The sequence below is a fragment of the Sus scrofa genome, chromosome 5, assembly GCF_054392235.1.
Source record: "Sus scrofa isolate SSC_HxYL_T2T_F1_AM1 chromosome 5, Sscrofa_HxYL_maternal_Yorkshire_Landrace_v2.0, whole genome shotgun sequence".
Taxonomy (NCBI): domain Eukaryota; kingdom Metazoa; phylum Chordata; class Mammalia; order Artiodactyla; family Suidae; genus Sus; species Sus scrofa.
Window position 1 is genome coordinate 75,615,453 of NC_139387.1, and position 18,712 is coordinate 75,634,164.

General features: G+C 54.2%; 1 protein-coding gene across 2 annotated transcripts in view; it reads left to right on the forward strand.

Annotated features, from left to right (window-relative positions):
* The first annotated feature begins 567 nt into the window (after positions 1 to 567).
* The window catches only part of WNT5B (Wnt family member 5B), a 105,949-nt gene continuing 87,804 nt past the window's right edge, over positions 568 to 18,712 (forward strand). Inside the window, exon 1 of one of the 2 annotated variants that reach the window (XM_085025173.1) lies at positions 568 to 917. In XM_085025173.1, the coding sequence (XP_084881299.1) occupies positions 916 to 917 (2 nt within the window). In that variant the 5' untranslated portion in view covers positions 568 to 915. Of the gene's footprint in view, positions 918 to 1,249; positions 1,662 to 18,712 lie in introns of those variants that run through there. The other variant, XM_021092498.2, reaches the window with a different exon arrangement.

An 18,712-nucleotide genomic window follows, 5' to 3' on the forward strand; every position in this document is an offset into this window, starting at 1 on the left:
AACCCCATTCACTGAGAGGTGAGAAGAGTCTCAGAGCACCTCCCGCCAGGCCAGCACCATTCCACAGAAGACTCTCCCTCTAATTAGTCTGGTATTGGCTAAAACTGCTCTTACTTTCCTTATTGTAAAACCCGGAGGACAATAGCTCTTTAGTGCTAGCCCGGTGTGGTGGGTTCCTGGTCCCTCGTTCCCTGACCCTCCCTGAAACCCCTTCCCCCGCTGAAAGGGGAAAGCTGTCACCCTGTTTGGTTACTAATCTTAAAAAGGCCAAGGCTTTGATTCTTGTTGTTTTGTTTTCTCACTGTACTGCATTCAAAGTCAATTTCTTCAGCAGGGCGACCTCCTACTCAGAGAAGAGAAGGGGGTTTCAGAAAGTCAAAAAAAAAAAAAAAAAAGAAAGAAAGAAAGAAAAGCATTTGGAGGTCAGGCCTCAAACCATGCCGGCCTTCTTGGTTTGTGCCCTGTTACCAGCGTCTGGGACAGGGTCCAGGGCTGGAATTGGAGTTCTGCCTCTGCTACTCCTGGGGCAGCTCACCCAGGGGTGCCAGGAGGTAACTCACTACCCAGACTTGGGGACCTCAATCGAAGTGTTTGGACAAAGGTCGGGGCTGAGGCTCTAGTGAGTTTGCAGGCTCTAGTCACTTCGCAGGCTTTGACTCCCTTCAGCGGCTTGGGACGGATTCAGCCCAAACGCTGTCCCAGAAGTGATGAGATCGCGCATATCCCATTTGGAAACCTTTTTCCTGGTGTGCCCCGGCCGCATCAGCTTTCCTGATCCCGGGGATCGCCCTGCTGGGGGCTGTCGAAAGAGGTCCAGGACTAGAAGGGAATGGCTCGGGTTTGTGAGGCAGAAATAACAGATCACTCCACTCCTTGCGGGGATTCACAGGAGGATAAAGCGCGTGCGAGTGTCTGATGTAAGTAGAAAAGCTACTATGTGAGTCCGCTCCCAGAGCGTCCGGCCCCGCAGCCGCTGAGCTGGGGGCTCCGTGCAGGAGCGCTGGGCGTCCCAGGCCGCCGCTGGCCGGTGAGTCCCCAGGTGCTCCCGGAGGACCGGGTCCAGTTCCGGCGAAGGGGTAGTAAGCGTGCGGGCGCTCTGAGGCTGCGGGCTCCCCACGCGCCCTGGGGAGTTGGGTCGGAGGAGAAGCGGGCGCGCGGGCTGCGGAGGCAGGTGCGAGGCCGGGTCCCGCCCGGGAGGAGCCCCGGGGGCGGGTTGTCGTGGCGCGGCGGGGGCGGGGAGGAGGCGCGGGGCGGAGCGCGGGGCCCGGGACCCGCTGCCCGGCGCCGGCCCTGCACTCGGAGCCGCGGCCGCCGCCGCCGCAGCCAACTCGGGCCCAAGTTCCCGGCCGCGGCGGAGAGGAGCGCGCAGCCGGCGACCCGAGCCCTGCGCCAGGGCCCAGCCTCCTCTGCTCGGCCACCGCCCGCGCCCCGCCTCCGCCCTGCAGGCTCGGTCCGGGCGCTGCGCGGGAGCCTCGGGCAGGGAGCGCGGGCTCGGCGGGAGCGACTGGCCGAAGCCCGGAGCCGGGCGGACGTTCGGTGGGACCCGAGCGCAGCGCGAAGAGTCGGTGTACCGGTCACCCCGGCCCCGCGGGCACTCGAAGGGCCGGGCCGGGCGAAGAGCGAGCCGGAGCCCGCGGGCCTGACAAGCCGCGGACGCGCAGGTAAGCCCTGCGGCGGCCGGGGAAGGGGAGCCCGCGTCCCGCCGCCCAGCTTCCCCGTGCTCGCGGGCCGTTCCGGGCGCCGGGGTCCGGAGCGAGGAGGCGCGGTCCGGGGTTGGCCCCATCCCCACCCGACTCCCCGATCCCGGGGACTGTGAGCTCGGCCCGGGGCGGGTCTGCAGGGCGGGGGACTGGCGGGGAGGGGGAACGCGCAGGGGAAGGGGTCCCCGCCGCCGAACAAAGCTGGGGCCGCGGGCTTCCGCCGTGTCGGGCCGCCCCCGGCCGGCAGGTAGCGAGGGCCCCCGCCCTCCCGGCCCGCGGGCGTCGCCGCTTTGGGTCCCCGGGCCGGCGGCCGCGGAGCTGCGGGGAGCCGCCCCCGGGCGCGCAGGCTCGGCCCCGGCCCGGGCCGCCCGCCGCGAGCCCCCAGCTTCCCGCGCACTTTTCCCGGCTTGCTCGGGCCCAGCTGGGGTCCGCGGTGGGGTCTGCGCCCCGCACCCGCCAGACTGTGGCGAGGACTGCATCTGGATTCTTTTAACCCCCGCGAACAGGGCCAGTTTAGTGCCTGAATTCCTGCCTGAGCCCGAGCAGGTCTTCGGCTGGGCGTCCTGAGTTTTCTGTTTTCTTTCTTTGCGCCTCTGCTTCCCGGACCTCCTCCCATCCCTGCCCAGGGGGGAAAGTGCCGACTGGCTTTTCTCCGTCTTCTTCTGGTGCCTCAGAGTGTATTTAGCCATGCACTCTAGTCAGAGCCCCTTTCCTAGACGTTTTCACCCTGCAGGTCCTTTTGAGAGATTGTACAGTTTGCTCTGAGCGTGGCTGCTGCTCTGTTACAGAGCCGGCGGGCCAAGGCGGTTACCCAGCTGTGATGGGCATTTTTGCTCTCTGTTTTCTACGGGGCCTTCTTCACTGCTTTGGCCACCTGGCCACTTGGCAACAACTTTCAGTTGCTCCCTGGGCAGAGTTTCAGCCTGGTACCTGGAAGAGAAAGGCTAGGATCAGGTTACCAGTCTCCAGAACTGCTCCAGTGGCCAAGGAAGTGCCCACTTGACAGAGCTGTGATGGGATGGCTGGACCCTGCCGTCAGTGTGGGTGCAGAAATCTCTGGGTCAGTGGGGGCAGTCAGCGCCCATTCAGGCACAGGGGTGGCAGCTTAGGATGACCCCTCTGTGGCTGGCCCTAAGGCACCATAGGGACCAGGGAGCAGCAGCCACACTCGGCGGGAAAGCCGAGGACCCTTTCCTGGATTCCGCGCCTCCTGCTGCTGCTGATTCACATGTGCAGTTTACTTATCAAAGGCCAGGCTCCCATCTCAGGTGGGGATGCGTGGATGTCCGGCCCCAAGTTTGTGCCCACACGCCCGTCCAGATGCACATGGGCATCCTGGCAAATCCCCGACCTGTGAGAGGTGGGAGGCTGAGTGGTGGTTTCCTCCATTTCAAAATAGCGTCTGTTCTCTCTTCACAGAGATTTGTGGTTATAAATAGAGGGAGGAAGGAGGTGTGTCTCCTGGGAAGGAAAGGCAGTGCTCAGAGCCTTTTGCACGCTTGCAAGAGGAGTGATGCAACCGGGCTCTTTGTGGTGAGGTCCAGCCTGGAGCCCGGGGAGAGAGGCCGGCCTGAGCCAGGGCTCAACCCCAAAAGGGGCGAGGGAGGAGGTTCGTGGAGTAAAGGACCTCCCGAGAGGACATGCGGATGAGGACCTAAGGGTAGCTGCCCGTCCTTTGCTAAAGAAAGCCAGCAGCAGGCATGGGACACAGGGGTCTGCCTGGCCGGGACTGGGAGCTGGCCCTGCTTTCCCAGTGGGTGGGTAGGCGTTTGCTCAGAGTGTCTGAAACCAGCCCCGCTTCAGGTCCTTTGGTGGTGCGCCTGTCTCCAAGGGTGTCTTATTGGCTTGAAACAACCCTTTTCTAAAAGAATTTTCTATGCCCAAAGCTTAAGCCAAATTGCTGGGCGCCATATGCTGTGAAAAGAAAAAATCTGGATTGTTCTTCACCTGGTAGGTCCCCCTGGTCTTAGTGCAGTGGCAGCTGGCAAATTTTTTTTTTTTTTTTTTTTCACAGAGGACAGGAGCCCAGGCCAGCCTGTTCCAGGGCTCCCTCCCAGGGTGGTTCTGTGGGGTCTGGGTTGCCTGCAGGCCGCCCCAGCCAGGGAGGAGGTTTTTACATGAGTCTCCCAGATAAACGCTGCTCGGGCGCTGTTGTCCCGCGCTCCTTCTCAAACCTCCTGCCGCTTAGCCCTTCACCTTCCAAACAGGTCTCCCCACACCACCTGTGCTCCATCCACACCTGGACATGGGCCCAGGCCTTTTCAGTGGCTGGTTGGTGCTGTTTTTTTGTAGCCCCTTTAAGACTCACAACAGCAATAGATCTAGAAACTCCTGGTGCCGAGGGGACAGGGGGGATCCCCACACTCACCTCAGGGCAGCCCTGGCTGGTTTCTATTAAGCATCTTCAAACTGCATCCATGAGTCCAGAGAAATCCAGCAGGGGGGTGGGAACGGATACTGTGATGAAGATGAAAGGGCCTGTCGTTTTTAATCTGAACCACCTTCCACAGTAAGAGTAACCTTCTCCCCATCTCCGAGGGCCGGACGGTCCACCCCGCCCCCCTGGGCAGGCAGCGAATTGGCGGAGGCCAGAAGGTGGGCTTGCAGCTTGGTAGAGTCTGGCCAGCCTTGGCAGGTGATGGCCTGCGTCTCCCAGTTGCTCTCCCACCCCCAGCAGCTCTGTTTACCTGGCTAAATTTAAGCCTCCGCCCTCTCATCCCAGTTTGACCCACTGGCTCTTGGTCTCGCCCTGCTGGCCACTGGGCAGCGTTTCCAGACGTCCTCGCTCCTGTGGTTGCAGCTGGGTCTTTCCCAACCATGCAACCTGAAATCTCCTCTAGACTTTCTAAGCCGGCCTCTCTCCTCTGTGCTTCTCCCCACGTGGCTTTCCTCCCATCTCTTTTTGGAAGCTGGTTGGTACTGGGAGAGGCTCTCTCCAGCCCCTCCAAATATCAGACACACAGGATTCAGGCAGCCTCGACTCAGGCTTTGCCACTGAGACCCTCCTGCCGATAATTGTCGCCAGCCCAGCCCGAGACCCCAGGGTCTCCTGTGAGCAAGTGTAGGCCCTAAAGACACCGGGGTGTTTTCTCAGAATTTCTTTTGCACCCCAACCCTCCGACCCCCAGAGAACCCAGCCCGCCTGTATGTGTGTGCTGTTCTTCGGGGCGGTTCTGAGGGGAGGTTTGCTGGGGGAGGGCGCGGTGGTCTCTCTGCAGTGTGGGCGTTAGATGAGCCTGCCCTAGAGGCCCCTTCCAGTGCCGGCAGTCCGTTGTTTCAAGCAGCTTTAGCTGGTTCCGTTTGGGAGATCCCTCTGCTGCGGACCAGACCCGGGTGGAGAAGCAGGCAGAGGAGGCCCGTTCCTACCCGGGGCCTCTGGCTGCTTTCAGTTACCGTCTCCCACCCCCGGGCCTGCAGGCAGGGGTTGTGGTTGGGCTGGAGGCTCAGGCTGTGCCTCTGGCTTTGGGCCTGGCCTGGAGGGGCCCCTGCGGTTAGTCGGGATGGCAAGGATGGTTTGAGACTCTGTCTCCAGCTACTGATGACCTGGGGACCCCAGGCCTGAGTTCCAGGTGGCAGGGATGCACCGGGGGTCCTTGCTCCTCTCTAGCTTCCTTGAGCCCCAGAAATGCTAGCTCCTCCAAGGTCACTCCTGTCTGAATAATTGATAAAGGTCCGGGGCTGATTTCCTGAGGCCTGGGATTCCGTTTGAGAAGGCAGCTGGTTAGAAGTTCTTGGTTTACTAACTTCAGCCCCCGACGGTCACATCAGAGTTATCTGGAATGTCCAGTCGGGAGGTTTGCTCTGAGCCCTGCTCAGGGGGGCAAAGGTATGAGAACAAAGCGTTTCTGCCCCGAGCTCACTGCCGAGTCTCACTCTGCCCTCCTTTCAGAGAGAGGACTTTGGGGAGAAGCTGCAGAGCTTCTCCGTTCCTGCCGGGCCCTCCCACTCATTTCTCTTCTCAGCAAATACCCGGAGATGTCGGGGGGCGGGGGGGGGGCATCGATGAGGGAGGCGGAGGAAGTTGTGTCCCTTCACGGGCTCATCTGTAAGGTTCTGCGCCTCACCCCTACTTGCCGGGAAGTTTCTCCCCGGAAATTTTAGTAATGAATTACCAACTACTTCATACAGATCTTGTTGGGATACAAGACCTGCAGTCAAAGTAATTAAACCTTTGAAGAGTCTTGGCATTCAAGCGCAGGACCAGAAATGTCATATCCCACCCGGGAGCAGGGCTAGTGAGTGGGGTGGGAGTGGGGCGGGGTTCTAGACGGTGCTATCAGGTTATGCCCTGACTGCACAGGCTGCGGGAAGCAAAGATGATAAGGCTGGACGCTAGAGTCACTCTGCTGGCACTTAGAAGCTGGCCACGCCACCTGACCTGGCGTCTCTGTGCCTCAGTTTGCTCAGCTGTACATGGAGACAGTAGCTTTCCATTCCTGCCTGTGGTTGCTGAGAGGAAGTGGGTGAGGACCAGACTGTGTAGACCCCCGGCACCCACCGTGCGGCATGTGGGCTCTGCAGGCTGCGGGCAAGGCCGTGCTGCTGTGGAGAGGGGCACCTAGAACCCTCAGCCCCTGCCCAGCCTGCCCCACATTTCCAGCCGCACAGGCTGCTGTGCTCCCCAGTTCTGGTGGGGAGTGGTCGTCGGTGGGAAGGGAGGTCCTGGTTTGTGGAATGACCGCGAGGGGGCCGGGTGTGCAGGGTCGGCAGTGGGTCGTGAAGGGAAGGAGGGGTCTACACTCTCAGGAGAGGGGTTCTGATGGGTTGGGGTCTGACCCCATCTCCAAGCAGTCTGTCCTAAGTGAGCAGATGCCGAGACAGTCCCTGTGTTTGGAAACTACTCAAAATCTTGACATGTTGTATTTTCTTAATCTTGAAAAGATAACCTCTGTGAAATCAGATCTAAAATGAGCTTTGAATACACAGAAGATCCCACGTGGGGGTGAGCCAGCCAAGTGCCTGTGAGGGCCTGGCCTCAGGGGCGCCTGGGGTGGGGCTGGGGGAACTGAAATTCGGGTTGGAGGGGGTTGATTGCAGCCAGGGGTGGAGGAGGGCCCAAGTGCGAACTTGAGCGTGTTTTCCCACCTAGAGGCGTTCGAGTTCGGATGTTTAAAGCTCACTGATGCAGCCCCAGCAAACGCCTCTGCTGACCGGCTGCTGTCCAAGACCTTCCTTGTGACCACGGAGCACCTTGGCTGACAAGCAGGGACCTACTGGCTTTCCCAGCGACAGGCCCTTCTCCAGGATGGAGGCGAGGCCTCATCTGGGGGCTTGGATTGGGTCCTTTAACTTGTCTCAGCCCAGAGTCTGCTAGCCCCAGCCCTGCTCCTGACCTGATCTCCAGCCACCTGGAGTCCCGACTCTCAGCATGTCAGGTACAGAGCCATCACAAGCGGAGTTTCCTGCAGATTTCGTGTGTCTTTCCTGATGTATGCAGGGCCTTTTCACTTGCCAGAGAATACCCTCCTTACCTCTAGCAATTAAAACACAAGCCAGGGAGTTCCCATCATGGCGCAGTGGTTAACGAATCTGACTAGGAACCATGAGGTTTCGGGTTCGATCCCTGCCCTTGCTCAGCGGGTTAAGGATCCGGCGTTGCCATGAGCTGTGGTGTAGGTCACAGACGCGGCTCGGATCCTGCGTTGCTGTGGCTCTGGCGTAGGCTGGCAGCTACAGCTCCGATTAGACCCCTAGCCTGGGAACCTCCATATGCCGCTGGAGCGGCCCAAGAAATGGCAAAAAGACAAAAAAATAATAATAATAATAAAAAAATAAAACACAAGCCAGCCACACACCGTGGTCTTCCAGGCTCCCCATGGCCTGGTCCTGCCTTCCTGCCCATGTGGACACACATGATGCTGCTGTGCCGGAGGGGTCCCCCGACTCTCGCGCTTCAGCGGTGGAATCGCCCCCTCCTGGAGTTCTCTCTTCCCTGCTCTTTGTGTTGGAACACTCATCACCATCTCTGACTCTGTTAGTTATTGGTTCTTGGTCAGTGTCTGCTGCATCCTCAGAGCCAAAACAGTGTCTGCCAGTGCCTGGGCTTCAAATGCTCCGTAACTGCCTGTGGTTGTTGATCTGAGGGCAAGGAGCTTTGTAATTGTATAGCATGTTCATTGCTATAAATAGGCCTATGTGGCCTAAGGAGAACGCCATCCTTAATGATTTTTCTGTCAATTGAATTATTCGAATAACAAATATTGGTCCAGGCCCATCCTGGGTGTTGGAGGTGTAAGATTCAGTTCCTGGACTTGAGTAACTTTTGCTCCAGTGCTTCCTTGGACATAGAAATAGCAAGTGTGCAGCACCCCCAGACCTCTGGAGTCTTTTATTCGCCCGTGTCCTGTGCTGAAGACCCACCTGTGTACAATGCAGCCATAGTGCAGGTGGTGTGGGGATGCAGTAGAGAGAGAGCAGAGATGCAGAAAGAACAGGAAGCAGAAGGAATGGTCCAGGCCTGAGGGAGACCCGCCAGAGCAAGCGTTGACCTGACCTCTGCTCCGTCTGCATCCCCCGCTGCTCTCAAGGGGACCTGGAACATTCCTCCCTGTGCCGCTGCTAGTGGGATATTTTTGGCCCCACGTGAGACCAGATGGACAGATGGGGAAGGAGTTGGGTTAGGAGTTCCATGAGTGCATCCCAGGTGCACAGCTTGCGAGGCTGTTGATGCAGACACCAAGTGGTACCATCTAGAAGTTGCGAGGCTGTTGATGCAGACAACCAAGTGGTACCATCTAGAAGTTCCTATCACTCATGTCCTTGGCCCCAGGTTGCCGGGCGCAAGGGTCCAGTGAAGCCCCACTGAGTTCAAATGAGAAGGCTTGGTAGGACGGACCCTCAAGCGCTGCACCCTCACCCACTCCTTAACTCTGGTCTGCACTTGGCCTCCAGGCACCTCCTTCTCCCAGGCTCCCTGCTCCCTCACTGGCCACAGCGTTCCTGGTTTTCTTCCTCTCCTTGGACCTCATCTCTTCTCTGCACACAGACGGCTGTAGACCTTCTTGCCGACCTCTCGCTTTCAACTCCTGCCTGCCCCTCCCCCGCGCATCTCTACTCTTCAAGCGATGTCTTCTCTAGAAGGTCTGAGGGGCGGCCCAGCCCGGTCCCCCCACCTTTCCCTTGAGACCTGCTTCGCATGCACTCTCCGCCTCACCCTCTGAGCTGCCCTGGGCCCTGGAGGCCTTCGCGAGTTCCTGCTCTCATTGCCCACACCCCACCCAGCCGGGAACCTCGCCAAGTCTGGTTTCGGGAGGTACCCGGATCCCTGACCTCTTCTCACCTCCTCCGGCCCCTTCTCCGGCCTCCTTCCAGCAGCACCTCTCCTGAGTTACAGACACAGCCACCTGACTGGTCTTCCTGCCCAGGCGGCCGCAGCCACGCTGCTCAAGCATGTCATGTCATGTCGTGTCGCTTTTTCCCTCCGAGCCCAATGCTGGCCTCCAGGCTCCTTTGGGAAAGAGGCGTTCCCTTTGTGTCTGTACCGCATCCATGTCCAAGCACACATGGAACATGGGTGTGCATCTTCCATGCTTGCCTCCATTCTCGTCAGTAATGTTTGGAGGGCAGGGACCATGCTCGTGGGGCCAGGGCACAGCAGGTGCACAGGAGTGTAGACAGAATGGGGCATGGTGGGGGGAGTGGACAGTGTGTGCAGGTCCTGGTGACTCGCTTGCATTGCTGCAGGGAAGGCCCATGGTTCCTTTGACTTTTTGGTTTGTGAGCTGCCTGGTGAGTGGAACCCTGGTGCCACTTCCGTTTCCCTACGGTCCCCGAATTATGCGTCTAGACCTCAACATGGTGGATTATTGTGGACCTGAGAATTCTTTGTTGTGGGAGCTGCCCTGTCTGCTGTGGACTGTTTAGTGGCATCCCTGACCTCTGCCCCCCCCCAGATGCCACCTTTCCGGTGATGACACCTGAAAATGTCCCTGGATACTGCTGGACATTGCAAAAATGCCCCCGGTTGAGAATCACTGTTCTAAAGCGTCTCTATTCTTTTCCTGAGGAGCCTTCCTTGTTTTGGTTCCCTAAGTCCGGTGGGTTATGATCTGCTTTGCGTTGTGTTTTGATGCCCCTGCCCAGGCGTGAGACCTTGTGAGTCAGGTGTGAATTACCCCTCCAGCTCTCCCGCCAGCTGGTGGTTCCCGGTCCACTCCGCAGGGTAGTCAGACAGTCACCCTGCTGCCCTGAAACCCACCACCTGCTCAGCCTTCTTGAGCCCCAAGTGAATTCATAGAATATTGTTACCTTGGTGGTGAGTACCTGTCAAACCTCACCCTCTCCACCTCCGCAGACTCCTCTCCTCTTCCCCGTGTCCTGTTCCCAGATGCTTGCTCGAGCCACGCACGCTCCCTCCTCTGGCTACTAGCACCTGTCTGTTCTTCATGGTGCAGCGCAGAGCCCAGCTCCACGGCCACCAATGTCCCTGATGGCTGGGAGTTGGCTTCAAGGGGCTGCTATATTCAGAGGTCGTTCGTGTGGCCCTCTTTACACGTTGTCTTCCATGGTGATTGTGTTCACATCTTGTCCTCGCTTCCAGCTGCGTGGCTGGTGGCTCTGTGTTCTCAGGCAGATCTTAGGTGAGACGTGACATGAAGCTGGGGTGGTGCCAGAAACCCCCTTACTCAGGTGCACAGCTGTCCCACGGACCGATGGTCCCCACGTGAATGGGCCCTTCTGCACCAAAAGGTCCATAGTTTGCTGGGCAGTTGTTTAGACAGAGTGTTGGCCTTCCAGACTCCGGCTTAGTCTAGCTGATTTTCAGGCCTTTAAAGGCCTCCGCCCTTCCTGCTTTCTGTCCCCTGAGCAATGGAAAGCGCAGGGCCTTTGGGGGCCGGTGGACAGACGTGGGTTTGAATCCTGACGCAGACATTCCACCCAATGGACCTCACCCACCCACTGAGCTTTCCTGAGCTCCCCGTTCTTCATCCTTTCAATAGGGATCACAGCCGGCAGCTCGGCTGAGAATCTGCTCTGATGCTTTGTGTGCGTTTGGGCGCTTCGTGGCACGTGGTCAGCACCAGCTGCCTCCTTTAACTCTTCACTGAACAAAACGAAGGTGTCAGGGTGTCGTCGCCCAGATGCTCCAATACCTGCACAGGGTTTGCGTCCCAAGAGCTGAGCGTTTGTCATGTGATTTCTTTTGACGGGCAGTAGACAAAGGAGATCTGAAAATTCACTCTTGTAAGAGCTGCTTTTACAGGGAGCTGCTGAGAGCTCGCCGCTCCAGGCTCCTAGAATTTTCCTTGAAGGACCCGATCTGAGCAGATTCCCAGCAGATGATGCTTTCATTCTTTCATCCTGTTCCTCTTCCCACTGACAGTCCCACACATGGCACTGCCGCTATTCAACAGTATCGATAAGGTAACGAGCTAGTGACGCCGGGGAAGGTGATAACCGCAGTTGGAGAAAGCGGGTCTTGCATTTCTGCATTTCATCAAACCTGAGACATGTTTGGACACATCTGAGGTCAGGATGCATCTTAAAGTCAACGTGTCATGGGTTAGTTGGGAGGACTTTGCTTTCTGACTGGCATGGAATGATGGTGCATTTTAAAATCAGTAGCTTCTTAGATTTGGTGAAATAAGGAAGTGTCACTGAGCACCGTTGACTACGATGACCTGTTGTCATTTCCTGGCGCTCGCCTTGGTATTCCCTTGGGAATGTGCTTCTGTTGTTTTGCCAAGTAGAATGTTTAGAGTGTCATCTTCATGTTGAACATCTTTTTTTTTTTAAGCTTTTATTTTTATTTATTTATGTTTGCTTTTTAGGGCCGCCCCTGTGGCCTATGGAAGTTCCCAGGCTAGGGGTTGAATTGGAGCTACAGCCACAGCCACAGCAATGCCAGATCCCCAACCCACTGAGTGATACTAGTTGGATTCGTCGGATAGTCGTATTCACGGATACTAGTTGGATTCGTTTCTGCGGCGCCACAGCAGGAAGTCCTCATGTTGAACATCTACTGACCCACAGACCCTGGACCCCAATGCCTGGGGACACTCGGCCTCCCTGCCATTGCCTGTGAATCAGAAATCCAGGATCAGAGCTCCCATTGTGGCTTAGCAGGTTACAAACCTGATTAGTATCCATGAGGATGTGGGTTCAATCCCTGGCCTCGCTCAATGGGTTAAGGATCCACCATTGCCATGAGCTGTGGTATAGGTCGCAGATGAGGCTTGGATCCCGCATTGCTGTGGCTGTGGTGTAGGCCAGCAGCTGCAGCTCCAATTTGACCCCTGGCCCAGGAACTTCCATATGCGCCACGGGTGCGGCCTTTAAAAAAAAAAAAAAGAAAACAGAAACAGAAGTCTAGGATCACTGCCCCTGTGTTCCCAGGGACTTTGGACCAGTCTCCCTGTCTTCATGTGTAAGAGGCTCCCAGTGCACCCCCTCCACGCCTCTATCACAGAGTTGAACTAGCAAGTGAGCCGGTGGATATGAAAGTGATTTGTAACCCGTGTAAGGCACTGTTCGAACCTGCAGGATGTGCAGAGTGGAAGGAAAGGTGACCCGGAGACTTTTTAATCCGTTGACAAAACACAGCCCCAGGTGACTCAACAGTGATTCATACCTGGCACCTGTCTTCTTGTTTCTCTACTTCTAGGAGAGGGTCTTTGAAAACTTTGTGAAACCTTGTCTGATGAGGTGAAATTCTATCCCAAAGGGTCAAAAAGAAGTTATATCTTATACCTAGAGTGCCAGGCTTTTTGTTTTTTCCTTTTAATATTTTCCTGTTTCACTGCCTTGGCATTGGAGACTATGTGGGAAAAAATATCATTAACACAAATATCTTTATTATGAAAATCTAATCTCTACATGCAGCGCTTAAGAAATCAACTTCTGGAGTTCCCTGGTGGCCTGTCTAAAATGCACAACCACAGCCTGCTCTCCAGAAAACACCCGTCAACCCAAACTGAGGGAGGGGCCGTCCGAAAGTGTACTCATCCAAGTTTCAAGGTCAAGGAAAACAGGAGAAACATCAGGGTAGTGTCACTGATTAGAGGGGACATGACAACTAAATGTCATGTGAGGCTCAGGACTGGATTGGACTTGGGGCCAGAAAAAGACATTAGGGAAAAGGTGGTGAAACTGGAAGAGGATCTGCAAAGTACTTAATCATACTGTTGCAATCTCCTGTTGTTGCTGCCTGTGCCACGGTTACGTAAAAATGTTAACATTAGGGGGAACACAACTATCCTTGCAACATTTCTCTAAGTCTGCAGTGATTTCAAATAAACAATTGAAAGACGGTGTTAAATGTAATTAGACTAAATAAGACAATTAAAGAAGACAGAGACTATCATGGTAACCAAAGCCTAGAATAATCCAAATATCCATCCAAAGTGAATTCAATGGATGGATGAATTAAAAGGAATGCACTATTAATACCTTGACAACAGAGGAAGATCTCACAGATGCTACGCTGAACAAAGAGCTGAAAGAAAAAGAATGCTGTTATAATTCTGTTTTGTGAAAGTCTAGAACAGGTAAAACTAATTGAGAACAGGAGTTCCCGTCGTGGCGCAGTGGTTAACGAACCCGACTAGGAACCATGAGGTCGCGGGTTCGATCCCTGCCCTTGCTCAGTGGGTTAACAATCCGGCGTTGCCGTGAGCTGTAGTGTAGGTTGCAGACGCGGCTCGGATCCGGCATTGCTGTGGCTCTGGTGTAGGCCGGGGGCTGCAGCTCCGATTCGACCCCTAGCCTGGGAACCTCCATATGCTGCGGGAGGGGCCCAAAGAAATAGCAAAAAAGACAAAAAAAAAAAAAAAAACTAATCGAGAACAGCAGCAAGCAGATCAGCGGTTGTCTGGAGAGATGGGGAGGGGCACTTTCCAGGGGAGTAGAAATATCTTGATTGGGGGGTTCTATGGGTTGGTCCAAATTTATTGAACGGTGCACCTAACAATGTATGAATTGTATTATGTGCAAATTATACTTGAATAGAGTTGATTAAAAAGTAAGTTGCGGAGTTCCCGTCGTGGCGCAGTGGTTAACGAACCCGACTAGGAACCATGAGGTCGCGGGTTCGATCCCTGCCCTTGCTCAGTGGGTTAACAATCCGGCGTTGCCGTGAGCTGTGGTGTAGGTTGCAGACGCGGCTCGGATCCCGCGTTGCTGTGGCTCTGGCGTAGGCCGGTGGCTATAGCTCCGATTCGACCCCTAGCCTGGGAACCTCCATATGCCGCGGGAGCGGCCCAAGAAATAGCAACAATAACAACAACAACAACAACAATAACAACAACAAAAGACAAAAGACAAAAAAAAAAGAAAAAAAAAAAAGTAAGTTGCATCCCCCCCCAAGCAAGTGAAGAAACAGGGCAGAATGCATGAAGCGTATGAGTTTTGACACAGCCAGAGAGCAAAGAACGTGTGCAAAGAGTGTGTGCAAGCAGGCTCATGGCATCTCTTCCGAAGCAGGCTTCACCCACAGAAGCAAGATGCCACTGAAGGGTCGTCCTCAGGCGTGGGATGGTCAGCAGTGCCCCTCAAAAGTCTCCCTCCAGGGAAGATATTTCAGAGCTGTCTGGCCAGGTTGAAACCAGGACCGTTGTGACTCAGTTGCAATATCACAAACTGTATCTGAAAATGGAGCCTCGCTTAGGTCACATTCCTGTGGAACTGACATGCTTGTGTAGCTTATGAATGCCATGCCTAAGCAGGAAAATAATACCAACCTGCCCCTTCTCCCTAGACACAACCAAGTTTCTGATGATGTTGGCAAAAAGAATCACTGGCGATTGCGCAAGAGTGATTTTTGTGGTTGTTCAGAAGTGTAATTAAGGTGAATGTCTATGGGATACAGCTTTCTATGGGCAAGGCCCTGTGAAGTGTTTCCATTTTCCTTTTCCTTTTTTTTTTTTTTTTGTTTTTAGGGCCGCAGTCACAGCATATGGAGGTTCCCAGGCTAGGGGTTGAATCGGAGCTACAGCTGCCAGCCTACACCACAGCCACAGCAATGCCAGATCTGAGCCGTATCTGTGACCTACACCACAGTTCACGGCAATGCCAGATCCTTCAGATCCTTAACCCACTGAGCAAGGCCAGGGATCAAACCTGCAACCTCATTGTTCCCAGTTGTATTTGTTTCCACTGTGCCACAACGGGAACTCCTCCATGCGTTTTGATTAACCTTCATAACAGCCTCCAAGGATTTTAACAGAAGAGGAAACAGAGGGCAGGAGAGTTTGGGTGGCTGGCTCAAGGTCACCTCTGCGTGGTGGTCACACTGCTGGTGAGTTTGGGGGCCAGGACTTGGCTCCTTTGGGCTGCAGAAGTTGATTCTTCTTTTCTTTTCTTTTTTCTTTTCTTCTTTCTTTTCTTCTTTCTTTTCTTTTCCTTCCTTCCTTCCTTCCTTCCTTCCTTCCTTCCTTCCTTTCTTTCTTTCTTTCTTTCTTTCTTTCTTTCTTTCTTTCTTTCTTTCTTTCTTTCTCTCCTTCTTTCTCCCTTCCTCCCTTCCTCCCTTCCTTCTTTTCTGCCATGCCTGTGGCATGTGCAAGTTACAGGGTCTAGGGATCAAACCTGAGCCACAGCACTGACAACACCAAGTCCTTAGCCACTAGGCCACCAGGGAACTCCTTTTTTAAAAAAAAATTAAAGTTGATTGACAGTGTTGTGCCAGTTTCTGCTGTACAGCCTAGTGACCTGGTCGTACATGTGTGTTCATTCTTTTTCTCACATTATCTTCCATCATGTTCTATCCCGAGAAACTGGATATAGTTCCCTGTGCTCTACAGTAGGGTCTTATTGCTTATCCACTCTCGATGTTTGCATCTACTAACCCCAAACTCCCAGTCCATCCCACTCCTTCCCTCCCTGCCCTGGCAGCCATTAGTATGTTCTCTGAGTCTGTGAGTCTGTTTCTGTTTTGTGAATAGTTTTTTCGCACTGTGTTTTTGATCACCAAGGAACTCCTAATGCTTGTTGCTGTCTGTCTTTTTATTATAGCCATCCTAATGGGAATGGCTTTGGGCTGAATTATTTTCCCCAAAATCTGCATGTGAAGTCCTAGCCCCGGTGTGGTGCTCTTCGGAGATGGGGCCTTTCGGAGTCATTTAGGGTTAGACGAGGTCATGAGGCTGGACCCCCAAGATGGGGTTAGGGTCAGAGACCCCAGGGCTGCTCCTTCTCCTTCTGCCACCTGAGGACACAGCAAGAAGGCAGCTGTCTGCAAACTAGGAAGAGAGCCCTCAGCAGAACCCAGCTGTGTTTGCACCTTGATCTTGGACTTCCAGCCTCCAGAACTGTGAGAAAATACCTTTCTGCCATTTAAGCCCCAGTCTAAGGTTTTGTAGTGACAGGCTAAGAGCGGTTTCACTGTGCTTTTGACCTGCATTTCCCTGGTGTCTAGTGATGCTGAGCATCTTTTCATGCATATTGGCTACTTGTATATCTTTTTTTGGAGAACTGTCTATTCAGATCCTTTGCCCGTGTTAAAAACTGAATTACTTGTTTTTTAATTATTGAGTTGTGAGAGTTGGTAACATCCTGTTGTATCAGGTAAATGGTTTGCAGATCCTTTCTTCTATTCTGTGGGTTTTTTACTTTTGTTTGTGCCCCTGAAGAAGAAAGTTTGAAACATGTTGAGTGGCTATTACGGGTCTCTGAGACATCCTGCATTGGTTATCAAATGAGGAAGTAGCCTGAGCACCTTTAGAAAATCTAATCAAGCCGTGATAGATTGACAGAATAGAAATCTTCATATTATTTGGAGTAATAAGTAGGAAATCCTTTAATTGTCACTCATTGATATGAAGGTTGCAGGCTCTCAGAAGCTTAGAAACTTTCCTTTGGGACAGTTGGCTTGTGGAGGGGGGAGCCCTGGCAGAGTGAGGCACCTGCGGTCAGAGTTCAGGGGTCTTAGGGATGTTGCACCCCACAGCCACCTGCGCTTTATGCCCTGCGTGTCTCTGCACAATTTCAGAAGGCTGGAGATGAAAGAAAGTCCTATGAAAATGAAAATAAACGTTTTGCAATGGGAACAGGTATCATTATGTGTCGTGACAACTCTTCTCTCCCTTGTTCCAAAATCCTCCCCCGTGTGTGCCTTTTAAGTAAACGTGACTTGAAATTCACATAGCTTTGTCTTTCATGCTTCCTCTGAAGATAACTGGAGCTGACTAGAGACAACGTAAAATTTGGGTTGGACAGTATCATGTTATTTCCGGGAGTCGTATTTCAGGGCATGACCGTCCCCAGGGTGAGGCAGGCAACCCACACCAGGCTGTTCTTCCCAGCAGCTGGCAGCCCTGTCTGCGCAGGCATCGTTTTCCAAGAGCAGGTGAATACAGGATAATGCTTTGCATGTGTGTGACCTCAGGCATCGCTCTGTCCTGCAGTGTCCCCTCCGTGTAGTGATGAGGAATTCGAGAAGGGATAGGAGGGTCCTGATGTGGAGGGTCTGGACGGGACCCACCTCAGGCCGGTGCCTGCCTTTTGTGAGGGATGTGGGCCCTGTGGCTCTCTTGGGGTGGCGGTGGCCAGAGCACCTGTAACATAGATGCCCATCAGGGTCCTTTGTTCTGCTGCCATCGGAGCAGGCAGTGGGCGACCCCAGAGCCTGGGAGAGGGAGGGCAGGGACACTCTGGAGCTTTCTCAGGGTCTCCAGACAGTGGCCCCCTGTTTTCTGTCCCCTGCGTTGTTCCCAGCAGATGAGGCCTGTGGATTCAGGAGACCTCTGAACACCTGCTTCTCTCCTTGCTGTCATTTCAGAGGCACCGAGGCCTGTGGGCATGTGACATGTCACATCCATGAAACCCCCCTGGACTGTGTCCTCAGGTGTGCCCTGCCAGTCCCCGTATTAAACATGCACCCCACACTCAGGCCTAGGAGGTGGGGGCACATGAGGTGAAGCGCTGAGAAACGACTTGCAGACCCAGCGGGTCTCTACTCGGTGACTCTTGGCCACCTCTGTCCGGGGCTCCAGCCACTGTGCTTTGTCCTCTTCGTTTCTTTTGGCGCCTTTTCCTCACCATCCTCTTCCATGTGGCGAGAAGCACAGAGTCAGCTACTGCAAGTGCCAAAGATGCTATAACCAGAGGGGTTCTTTGGAAGAGATTATTTCCTTCAAGAGCTGTTTATCCTATTTTGTGGCAAGATGCTCGGCTAGGTTCTGCTGAGGCAAACCTAACAGTCTTCGCCCAGAAGGAACCTAGGTTCTACAGGAGAAAAACGCCAAGCGACGCCAATGACAAGGCAGAGCATCATTAGCTCTGACACCCAGGGGAAGGCTTTGCGCGTCTCTGACCGTCAGCTTCCTCTTCCGAGAGCTGACCTTGAAGGGTGATTGTGAGGTTGTTAAGGATGAGATAGAAGTGGTTTTCCTTCAGTGTGTGTGCTTCAGCTTTTCGGATGGCTCTGGAGTTGGTGGAGCATAAATGCCTGTTGCATTGTTTGGCCTTAAACACGCACTGCTCGGAACCACCAGGTCTCTCTTGGGGCCTGGGAACTCCGTGAGGAGATTACTGAGATGCTAAGCTGGGCGTGAACTAAGCGTTCGTGGGCTCCTTCCGCTTTATACTGTGCTTTTGTTTTCTGTGTGGCAAAGAGAGAAGTGACTGCCAGTTGCCAGGACAGGGCCTTTCAGTGGTCCCAGGAATCATGAATCCAGCCGGTCTTGCTTTGCAGTGTCTGCCATCTGTTCCAGGGAGCTGTCCCTTTCTCTTGCCCCAGGTGCCTTGTTTGGCTTGTGATAAACACCTTAGTAAGAAGTGACCCAATTTCATCTGGGCGTCTTCCTTCCTTAGGCCCCAGAAGTTTTGGTTATCACTGTGCCATAAAATATGGAATGTTGGCCATTCCTCCAAATACATTTAATTTACTAATGTAAAATGTATATTCAAGAGTTCCCATCGTGGCTCAGTGGTAATGAACCCAACTAGTATCCATGAGGATGCGGGTTCAATCCCTGGCCTCGCTCAGTGGGTTAAGGATCTGGTGTTGCCGTGAGCTGTGGTGTAGGTCACAGACGCAGCTTGGATTCCGTGTTGCTGTGGTGTAGGCTGGCGGCTGC